This window comes from Dermacentor variabilis, chromosome 1 (genome assembly GCF_050947875.1).
Source record: "Dermacentor variabilis isolate Ectoservices chromosome 1, ASM5094787v1, whole genome shotgun sequence".
Classification (NCBI taxonomy): Eukaryota; Metazoa; Arthropoda; class Arachnida; order Ixodida; family Ixodidae; genus Dermacentor; species Dermacentor variabilis.
The window spans coordinates 252556974-252568555 of record NC_134568.1 but is presented as its reverse complement, the minus strand read 5'-3'; the positions used below and the strand labels follow the sequence as shown (position 1 = coordinate 252568555).

Genomic DNA, 11582 nt, shown 5'->3' with positions numbered 1-11582 from the left:
AGGTCCCATTAGGAAGTCACTAGAGTACTATGAATAATAATAATAATAATAATAATAATAATAATAATAATAATAATAATAATAATAATAATAATAATAATAATAATAATAATAATAATCTTGGTCCTCAAATGAGAGATCTTTGTAGTTTGACATGTTCAATAGAGCGAGTATCATTTAGATTTTTTCATTTAATTAGTTAAAAGTCTGCCATAAATCTTTACACATTTGTTTTGAACTACTGCCACTGCTTGGTGACACAAGTTTTGCTTGCGTATAGGTGTGATATATAGCCTTAGGAAGATCTTGCCCATAGTGAAATAGTGGACATGTTATTGAATCGCCATTGTATGTTCTTGCATAGAAGTATACATACAAAGTTCTCCAATTGACTGTCAAATATGTGTTACACTAATTGGAACGACAGGAAATCCCAGTTGATTTAGTTGACATGTTTTGACATTATTTAGTTGTCAACAAGAAAATAGACTATTGGAGTTTAGGCTATAGTTTGTCAGTAAACTTGTAGGTTGCTAGTTTCTGTAGAGGAATTTTTGCTTGGGATCCCCAGTCTATTTGAGGCACTTGACCCCAACCAGAGCTAAAATTGAGTACTACTTGTACGACCCAGGGGTAAGCCTGAAGGCAAGGATGGCGACCAAGGTATGTCAGGAAGTGTGAGATTTTGCCGCAGTCATAAGACGCTATGTTGTGTTGCAAGGGGAAGCTTGTTTGTTATGATGCAGAGCAGTTCTCAGCTACAGATCACAGTAACACATTTGATGATCATCTATTCTTCAGCTGCTTTCTTGCACAGTTGCCTTCTTTGGTGTGCTATTGACTTAATTTAAAGGGCCCCCTCACCAGGTTTGGGAATTGCAAGCAATGCAGTTCATAGACCTCACAATGACGATTGTGACTGCAAAGTAGCACACATAAAGGGTGTTTTAGCAAAGACTTTCAAAAATTGTTTATATTGCCTGTGGCAGATGGCACATAAGTCATGAGCTGGTCTACTCAAAGAGGCGGACACTGCTTGCAAGAAAGAAAGAAATGCATAATCGACTAATTAAAAAAAATCACTAATTAAGTGTTTAACTAATGACCTTGTGGTACATACTGCAATTTACAAATTATGGCAGGTGAGACTGCAAGGCATATTTGTTTGAAAAGAATTGCATGGGTGACACCATTTACGAGATATGCGCTGTAAAATTTGCAGCAAAAAACGCACTCTCCTTGCACTTAACTTTCTTAACAAAATGTCGTTTTATGCGCTGAAGCGGAAAAGTAACTGGAAAACCAATGCATTTCTCCCCAAAGGTCAAGAATATCTCGAAACTGGTGTCATCCTGCGAATTCCTTCCAAATGGATAAACTTTGCCAACTCCCCGGCTAGAATTTGTAGATTGCAATATGTGCCATAAGGTAATTAGTTAAAAACTTAATAAATTTCTGTTTAGTCAATTATGCATTTAAATTTTTTGTGCAAGCAATGTCTGCCTCTTCGAGTAGGCCAGCTCATGGACTAGAACTGTGCTGTCTGCCACAGGCAATTCTTTAAAAAATTTGAAAATGTTCGCTGAAACACTCGGTATGTGTGCTGCGAAAACAGCTTATAATTCAAACAGATCTCGCACATCCTTCTTAGAGATGCCACTTTTCCTACCAGTAGAAATGACATCACTGGTGTGGTGCTTCTTCATCAAAGGTGTATTTTCCGTCAATGGTGCACAGGTAGCCAACAGAAGTGCATGCAAACAACTCTGGGATTCCTGTGAAATGCAGAGTGTGCACTGCCTATAAATGGCAGTGCGGAGCAAAACAAGGGAGAAAAAATATTAATAAAGGAGAGGTAACGATGTAAATGTCATATGGGCCATTGGCTCTGCTTTCAGAGAAGGCAGGAGAGGGATGTCACTTGCGGGTGATGGGCCGATGGCAGCTCACCTCCACATGCCATGGCCTTGTGACATTTAATTTGCTTATGTCTAGGCTACTACTAAACTCTTTTTGAAAATTCTTGTGGTGCAATGCTCCCCAGACAAGATGTCACAACTTCTAGCGTCTGACCAAATTTCCAATGGTGCTTAGTGAGGGGCCCTTTAAACCGATACCAACAAGTATTTGTGTTTTGCCTATTTTCCCCTTTTGATGGGTAGCTGAGAGCAGCATAAATTTTGTATGAAGTCTCAATTGTTCCAGAGCATGATAAATAGTTAACAGAACCAGATCCTCCACAAAGTGCAGCATGGCTTCAAGATAAAAGTTACATGGCATGAAATCAAAGCTAAACAGCTTCACTCACGTCCCTTATGTTGTTGCAAGAACTAGGTGGCACCTCTCGGAAGCATCTCTACTCCAGTTAGTGGAACAATATTTGGCTCACATGTTCACACGAGCCTTGTTAACAGATCGGCAATGTTTTCTGACTATGTTCAAGAAAGTGTTTCAGGGTCCTATTAATAAACCCATCTTCTCCAGTCATACCAGCTCTATATACACAGTGTTACATCGAAACCGCTCTATCTAGCATTGGCTGAAGGGTAACAAGAAAAAAAAAAAGGCCCACAACAAAAGTTGCTTCATGCAAACACAAACTCACGTGTATGATAGTAGTACCGCAAACAGGATTCTTATGACAAAATGCTCACACATAACTTATGCTGCGATCAAATTTTATTCTTATGCTAGTAACAAGCCATTACAGAAGATTTTGTTTTTGTACATTTCATGTGTTGATTGTGCTGCATTATGACCACAAGCAGCACGGTTATGTGAACAATGATGCATCAAATATCACTAAAGCAGCACTTATTTATCAGCTTTTACAATCAATTTAAGGGACACATCGGACCTAAAGGTCGCTGCAAGATCTTGTCGCGCTTCAGCAGCAACTGCCTTTATTGCTTTTCCACCTTCACCTAGGATGTGCTTGACATGTCGTGTATTTTTCCCCACAATCTCAATAACAATATGAAGAACGCCAGCTGTATCTAGATCCCACCCTGCCACCTTCACATGCAGGTTGTATGGCACCTCCCGAGGCAAATGATTGAGAACCTTTTCTCGCACAATAAGGGTTCCTAACTCATGGGGATTTTGGTCAGTGACCAGTTCAAATGGATACATCCACTCTGAAGGTTTTGCTGTGTCAAGAAGGAAGTTTCTGATATCGTTTACACCATCATTGTTTAGTGCAGATATCATAAAGATACGGGAAAAATTACGCCAGGAGTTCTTGTTCTCACCTTGACTTTTTTCAATAACTTCCCTTCCGCCCATAGCGTCCTTCTGGAGGTTTGTTGTTTCTGTTTTTAATGTTCCTTCCGCTCTAGCAAACAATTCCTCGGGGCTCAGTCTTTTCTTGACAATTTTCTCGCGGCTGGCGACTAATCCTCCAACCACCCCACCAGTCAATGAATGCGTGAACTCCAAAATCTGCCTTTTTGACTTCAAAAGGTCTACTTTGTTCACAATCAAAATTGAAGTTAACTGTGCATTGAACTTGAGTAACCTCAGGGTCTCCTCGTCGAGCGTGTGTCGACGCCAGTGATCAGATGCGTCCACCATTACTGCGACGAGATCGGCGCTGAGAAGTGCATGCTCAGGGTCTACAATCATCGATGCTTCCAGGTGGTGCTTTCTGCCGTGAAAGATGTCGACGATACCAGGAGTGTCCAGAAACACAATTTGAGTTTCACCATTCACTAAAACGGCTTTGGCATTGTGTCTAGTCGTGTGCACTTTGCTTGATACGGCGCAGATCTTCCAATTCATCAGTTTGTTGACCAACGTGGATTTACCCACATTCGGCTGTCCTATGATGGCCACACGAAGCAGCTTGGGGTTGCTTGGCTGGACAGGCACAGTAGATCTTAAACAATCGTATTCAACCAGCGTTTTTGGAACAGACCTATGTGCCATGCGGGGGAAGTCATTCGCACATGTTGAATGCCGGCTTTGAGACGAGTACAAAACGTTCCTCGCGAGAGCTGTCAGCCTGACGCCCTGTCGACTCGAAAACATTGTCATTTGTGCTCGAGCGATTTCTCGCCCTCAAACTTTAACGCTGAACGGGCTGTCACACCACTGTTTAAATAATTGCGCTATTTTATAGCAGACGTATTGAATCTTTACATACCGCAGCACAGACTCGTCCATACCATAGAATAAAAACCACATTGCCACCAGGCATGCCCCATAGAATAAAGAACCAACTGGGCATGCGTAGTTGCACGTGACCAAAACAGAAAAGCCGCCTGGCGGACAGAAATTCGACATCACAAAAGCTGAAAAAGAAAAAGAAAGGTGATATGGTTTGGTTAAAATGAAAGGCATACAACATGACACTCAAGTACGCAGAAGATGACACATATAAAAACGTTAGTGTCTACCATACCTCAATAAGCAAGCATAAGCCAAGCCAGTAATCCAGCCAATCCAGTCGGTTGCACTCTAGCCACTGTAGTTGCACGTGCGAGTTATGCATCATGTTATGACTGTTTTCTTATGATCGTCGTGGTTGTCACCGTGGTAGGACAGTGCTGACTGGTGTTCTTGTCTTCTCTGTGGACTCTGTCTAAATTAAGATTTGAAATGTCCCGAAGGCCTGAGTATTCAGCTCCTCCAGAGCTATTTTATAACGAACAAGAAGCGGAGAAGTATACAAGCAACTCGCGCATCATGGAGATTCAGACGGCTATGTCGGAGCGTGCTGTGGAGCTTTTGGCCCTGCCAGATGACGAGACATGCCTTATACTCGACCTTGGGTGTGGAAGTGGACTAAGTGGCGACGTTCTAGAAGAGCAAGGCCACGTTTGGGTCGGCGTGGATATCAGTCGTGCCATGCTGAACGTGGCACAAGAACGGGAAGCGGCAGGCGACATGCTTTTGGGGGACCTAGGCCAAGGTCTTGGCTTCCGCGCGGGAACTTTCGATGGTGCAATTAGCATTTCAGCGTTGCAGTGGTTGTGCAACGCTGATAAGAAAAGTCATAACCCCGTGAAACGCCTGCATGCATTCTTCTCCAGCTTATATGCTTGTCTGGGACGCGGCCGACGCGCAGTATTCCAGTTTTACCCGGAGAATGCCGATCAAGTGGAGCTTCTCACTCAGCAGGCCATGCGCGCAGGCTTCACTGGAGGACTCGTGGTGGACTACCCAAACAGTTCGAAAGCCAAGAAAATGTTCCTCGTACTTTTCACCGGTGGGCCGCAAAAGCTACCCACTGCTCTTGGCGCGTCGTCGGAACAGCGCGACCAAATTGAGTGCACTGAGCGAAAACAGCGGCTTACCAAATTGCGTGGCAAGGGCCCAAAGAGCGCAGCTGCCTGGATTCAAGAAAAAAAGGAACGTCGTCGAAGGCAGGGCAAGGAGACAAGGCCTGACTCAAAATATACTGGTCGGAGGCGTTGCGGTAAATTTTGAGATTGGGTTGCTGTACTAGTTCACGTTGGTGTGTGGCGGCACTTCCTGTCAAGCTTGAGTGCTCAAAAACGTGCTGTTCTTAAAGTTAGAACTTGAACCCTTTGCATGAACGTATCTGCAAATAAATAAAACAAGAAGCAGTGGTACATCGTACAGGAGCTAATATTTCTGATTTTTGTTTTTATTAGGTGACACACGTTTAATATCACATTGTTGATATCGTGCACTCCATGTTTTCTGTTTGAAATGGCACCAGCCTTGTTATGCTAAAAAGGCCCATATTGCTGCACCAGTTTAACTGCACTGGAAAAAGGCTTGGCAGGAGCCAAGTAAGTAATCAGATTTCACTAATTTGGAGTTTTCTTCTAATTTCACTTTTAACAAATGTGGTGACCCCAGGGACCTCAATGTAAGACACTTCCTAAAATGAAGCCATGGGGCACATCCAACTTGGGATACTGGTTCAAGAAAAGCAGTATTGAAGTTGTGTAGTGACAGGTGTTGTTTACCTAGAGCTTTCAGACATCTCTACAGCACCGATATACCTCTGGCCGTGGTTCACTGCAGGAGGCTTTGGCTTGCAGACTTTGGGAAAAGCAGCCACTGCAAGATTGCAGGCAGGCAAAAATTGGGTAATGTCTGTGCATGCTGTACAGCATAAGTACTAAAAATTCTGGAAGAGCTTGCTGCGCCGCATGATAATGGTGTTAAGCAACTAATAATTTTTTTTTTTTAGGGGTGCACTAAGGCAGCCTAACCTGGGGTGGTATTTTGTAAGAGTGCACCTAGCGGACTGTCCGTTTCGGCCTCAGCTGATTGGATAGGGTTGCTCGTCTCCTCCTTGCTCGTACAGCTGCAGCCAATCAGCAGTGGTCGAAATGGACAGTCCACTAGGTGGACTCTTACAGAATACCCTCCGTGCTAATGGTCATAAACTATGCATTTTTTATGTGTTTTTACTGCACTCTGCAATATCTCTTCATAGCTTACTGCAGTAATTTTTTGTGGTACGACATACAGCAGTTTGTCTTCAAGAGAGCTGGTGTCAATGTAATTACTTTCAATATAAGCTGTAGTGGCAGTAAGTAGCAGAGAGACACAATGCTGAAATCCAAACAGAAGTTCACGTAGATGTGCACTGTGAAGCGTCAACACAGCGATGTCATGGGGACGAAGGTGGCCTTTGATATTTGTCAAGGAAAGAGTAGTGAGATGTGCACACAGAGACAGGTGCAACATACATGCAAATATACAGGCGTCTATATCCACTGGCACACTGAATGGCACATGCCCATTCTAGAGGAGTGGCCAAGAATGGGCACATGCGTAGCAGCCCAGAATGGGGTAGACTGAATATAAGAAATATGTCAAAGAAGCCATAGAATATCACGTTATTCCATAAAGAGGTCCGTGTGCACTAAAGATACCTCTGAGCGGATGTTATAGTTCTGGGTTTTATGTAGTGATTTATTGTTTGACTGTGCAGAAAGGCTGCACTGACTGACACTATTTTGGTAGTAAAAATTCCGTGCTATAAAGCCTGAGCATTCAGTCACAGGGAACAGTTTTTCAGAAATGAGGTAGCCCAAAAGGCAAAAGAAGCTATTGAATATTATCATCATCAGCCTATGTTTGTCCAATGCAGGACGAAGGCCTCTCCCTGCGATCTCCAATTATCCCTGCCCTGTGCCAACCGATGCCAACTTGCACCTGCAAATTTCCTAATTTCGTTACCCCACCTAGTTTTCTGCCATCCTCGACTGCGCTTCCCTTCTCTTGACACCCCTTCTCTTGACATTCATTCTCTAACTCTAATGGTCCACTGGTTATCCATCCTATGCATTACATGACCTGTCCAGCTTTAATTTTTTTTCTCTTAATGTCAATTAGAATATCGGCTATCCCTGTTTGCTCTCTGATCCACACCGTTCTCTTCCTGTCTCTTAACGTTACACCTAACATTGTTTGTTCCGCCACTATTTGCGTGGTACTTGTTCTCGAGCTTCTTTGCCAACCTCAAAGTTAAGTTTCTGCCCCATCTGTTTCTGCCCATATTAGTTTCTGCCCCATATTAGCACAGGTAGAATGCAGTGATTGTACACCTTTCTTTTCAATGATACTGGTAAGCATAGGTGGAAATTTTTAAATTTTCCAGGGGCCAGTTGGTGGCTGGGGCCCCACCAGATTTCCAATCCCCATATATATATATTGCCACGGGATGTTCTTGTAAGTAATGTCCGCAGGCTGCCTGACAGAAGACCAGTAAAATGGGGCAGTCTCAGCTGGACAGTGATCAAGCATACACTACTAGTTTGTCGTCTTCCTCTTCCACACTTCACCATGCTGGCGCGGATCATCTCCAGTGCAATTAACCCCCCGCATAGAAAAGAGTCATCCTGGCAACCTAGAGAAAAGACAGCATCGGCGGGTCTTAGCATGGTTTAAGCCGTGCTACATGAACTATTTCGCGCCCTCGGCAGCAGTCACCAAAAGATGGCTCGAGTGGCTCGATGACATAGTTCACAGGTGATGTTTGCTGCAGTACACGGTAGGTGCCATGGTAGTTTGATAGAAACTTGGTGGATTGACCATGAGGAGTGACCGGGGCCTCAAGCCAAACAAGTGTTCCGGGGGAATAGCGGACACTAGAAGTGAATGTGTCATGGCGAAATTTTTGGCTCCACTGATCTTGGGTGGTGAACGAGCAAGCGAGTTGGCGACATTCTTCAGCATAAGCAGCAGCTTCTGAAACACGTGTCACTTCAGAAACGTCGGGACAGTAGGGGAGAATGGTGCCCATGAAGCAAGAAGGTTCTTGTCCATAGAGAAGAAAGAAAGGAGAGAAACCGGTGGTAGTTGGTGGGCCAAAGTTATAAGCATATAAGTGACAAAAGCGCAGGACACACATCGCAAGCATGTCACTGAGCGCGCGATTGAAACATTCCGTCATGCCGTTAGTTTGAGGATGGTAGGCGGAAGCGGTGCGGTGAACGATGTTACACTCCTGTAGCAGGGCCTCAATGGCATTGGAGTTAAAGATGCGGCCATGGTCACTAAGCAACTCACGTGGTGCATCGTGTCACAGAATCGGGTCAATCGGGTGGCGAAGAAGGAAGCAAGCAGCTTCTTTCATGGTAGAAGCCGGCAGTGCAGATGTTTCGGTGTACCGTGTGAGGTGGTCTACGGCAACAATGATCCACCGGTTGCCATCAGGAGCGCTTGGTAGGGGGCCGTAAAGATCAATGCCAAAATGATCGAAGGGTCTGTCAGGGCAGCGTAAAGGTTGCACGGGACCTGTGGAACTCTGAGGAGGCGTCATTGGCATGTACCGCATGAGCAGACGTACTGGCGAACGACTCTGTACATGCCTTGCCAGTAGTATCAGATGCGAAGACGGGAGTGTGTTCTGAAGTCACCAGCGTGGCCGCATTGGGGCCATCGTGAAAAGCTGTGCAGATAAGATGTGTGAGCACAGATGACGGGGAACGAGGAGCCATTAATGGCCGTCGGGTAGGTAATTCTGTCAATACAACAGATCTTTGCAGATGCAAAGTGTTGTGTTTGACGACAAATGATGTGTGCGAGAGACCCAGGTGAGCGGTGAGACAGGAAGTCCAGCATTGTAGAGATTCAGGGATCTTTACGCTGTTCAGCTGGCATGTCGTTGAAGGTAAGAGATGACAAATCGCAGGTTGAAGTTAGTGAGCAATGAGGGTCAGAAGGCAGCGGAGAATGGGATAGGGCGTCAGCATATGAATGTTTGCGTTCAGAGCGATGAATTACACGTATGTCATACTCTTGAAGGTGTAATGCCCAACGAGCGAGGCGGCCATTGGGGTCTTTCAAGGACGATAACTAGCTTAAGGCATGGTGGTCAGTGCCAACCAGAGGCGTAGCCGGGGGGAGGGTGGGCATGGCTTCAGCCCCCCCGCCGCCGCGAAATTTTGTCGTGCTGTCGTGCACCGCCGATCCAAACAACCCCCGGCGCCGGAAATCATGCTGGACTTTGTCAAAAATGTCTTTTTTTCGCGCTTGAAGAGACATTTGGGCACGAGTATTGCGAACTCGGGCTTGATTTCGCGGCAATGCCCATGCACCCGGGAGTCGGATAACGCAAGGAGCCGCCCCATCCGAGCACAGTTTCAAGGGTGTTTTGATGGCGAGTGAGTTCGTCGCGGCATCTCGCGGAAGGCCGCGGAATTTACGGAGCGCATGGATTTAAATTCTGAAACTTTATGGGTATAAAGTTCTCAATCTTTTGATGTGAAAAGTGTATTGACATTTTAAAAGTCGTGCTTTACAATTTCAAATCTGGAACTTTGTGGGTTTAATGTTCTTATAAACATTTGACACCAAAGGTACATTGACTTTTTTAAAGTCGTACATCGCACCATACGACGAAACAAGCTAAATCAACACACTGTCAGACAAGTTGACAAAGCACGCAGCGAGGTCCGATGAGACGAAGCGTTGTGGTGGTGGTCCATTTGTGCCGTCATGGCACAGAAAAGAATATCAACATTTTTTTCACGTGCGCCAAAGCATCCATGTCAAGACGCTAAAGCCAGTAAAGGTGACTACGTTCTTATTATTATTTTTTGTACTTTAACTTTTATTCGCAAGGATACATTGAGACTTCAATTTTCTTGTTTAATTTTCTGTTATCTAGAAATTCTCAAGTCAACATCCATAATTCGCATTACTAGCTGGAGCGATACGAACCCGCATTGGGTGGCGCAGACGAGACACCAGTACCAATGGTCATTCAGTGTGTGGTGCGCTGTCTTTGACGGAAGAATAATTGGCCCTATATTTTTTGACCACGTGCTGACTGCTCAGCGGTACGTGAACGACATCTTGGAAGGCCCAGTCGAAGATTTTCGCTCTGATCTTCCTCTTGCGTTTTTAAAGCGAACTTGGTATCAGCGCGACGGTGCACCAGCTCACAGTGGCATGGCCTGCAAGGTCACCGGACTTGACACCTCTTTACTTCTTCTTGTGGGGACGTGAAAGATCGAGTGTACCGCAAACCTACAACTACATCAGAAGCGCTCAAGGCAGAGATTGGTGATGCCTGCAGCAAGATACCGTCTTGCTTCATCAAAAAAAGCTACGTCGGACGTCCTGAAAAGGTGCCAATACTGCATTATGGCAGAGGGCGACTTGTTTGAACACATTCTTTAGACAGACATCACAGCGAATAAATCTTTACAGCCGTTGCCCATGAAAAGAGCCATCTCCGTGAAACTTTTGTACGACGTGGAAAATGCACGTAAGTAATATGAAATACAAATTCTCTGCCGACAAGGAATGGACATAAAGCTAAAAAGCAAAAACCTTCCGTGTCAGTTTACTATTCTTCCTTTTGCGACAACCAGCGTAATTCACACGGCGTTTTCAAGCTTGTTATAATGCGTGTTTGCTTGTTGGGGTCTTGCTCCCAAATTCGAACTCATGAGCTTGTCATTTTTCCTCCGCATGCATTCTGCTAGCGTGAGAGTGCAATTATCGTCGCAGAAACAGGAGCCGCGCTGTATTTCAATTGCCGCCCGAACCCACTGGCGTTTGTCTCGGAACCAAGCACAACGCGAAGCTCTGTCGTGGGCAGCACGAAAGGCGCGAAGCGAGCGATGTTTTTTACAAAGCACGGTTGAGAGCGCTGTAATCGTGGCGTATTCGGGCGCACAGAGCGCGCTGTCACGTGGTATTTTTTAAACTCCGCGGGCTTTCGTTTTTCCCGAATAAGAACGGCCACGCTAGGCTCGTTGGAAGTGCCTGGGTTGAGCAATATTTGTGGAGCTCCACAACTTTCCTATCCGCGTCTTAACGTTTCAAGCTATATTTAAAAAGGTAATTAATTTATCTCGGCTAATTACTCAAAAAAAAAAAAGACGCGCAGAAAAATGGTACTGTAAGTTTAGATAAACGCTAACAACATCCACGCGATTTCTGTTCTGAAGAACGCATATGTTTTTTCAAAATCTTGGTCAAAGTTAGCTGGGACACCCTGTATATTTCGAGAAGTTCATGACCAGGCAATTTGCATGGCTTAGCCGTGATAACACTATCCCTGTGATCATCGTTGGAGATTTCAATGTGGGCATTTCAATATCTTACAAGAAATGGTTCGCCGAGTTTGCACTAGAATAATT

At 44.8% G+C, this 11582-nt stretch overlaps 2 protein-coding genes across 2 annotated transcripts; one reads left to right on the top strand and one right to left on the bottom strand.

The window, feature by feature from the left end:
• Positions 1 to 2661: 2661 nt before the first annotated feature.
• Positions 2662 to 4233, bottom strand: LOC142560932 (GTPase Era, mitochondrial). Its single transcript, XM_075673360.1, has one exon. The coding sequence runs from the start codon at positions 4033 to 4035 to the stop codon at positions 2815 to 2817; it is 1221 nt and encodes a 406-aa protein (XP_075529475.1). The 5' UTR covers positions 4036 to 4233; the 3' UTR covers positions 2662 to 2814.
• A 206-nt stretch (positions 4234 to 4439) lies between these two features.
• LOC142560939 (18S rRNA (guanine-N(7))-methyltransferase) lies at positions 4440 to 5595 on the top strand. Its single transcript, XM_075673369.1, has one exon. The coding sequence runs from the start codon at positions 4600 to 4602 to the stop codon at positions 5428 to 5430; it is 831 nt and encodes a 276-aa protein (XP_075529484.1). The 5' UTR covers positions 4440 to 4599; the 3' UTR covers positions 5431 to 5595.
• Positions 5596 to 11582: the final 5987 nt, after the last annotated feature.

Bases quoted from the DNA above. Each gene is read 5' to 3' on its own strand.
- LOC142560939 (XM_075673369.1), top strand. From the start codon at position 4,600: ATGTCCCGAAGGCCTGAGTATTCAGCTCCTCCAGAGCTATTTTATAAC.
- LOC142560932 (XM_075673360.1), bottom strand. From the start codon at position 4,035: ATGACAATGTTTTCGAGTCGACAGGGCGTCAGGCTGACAGCTCTCGCG.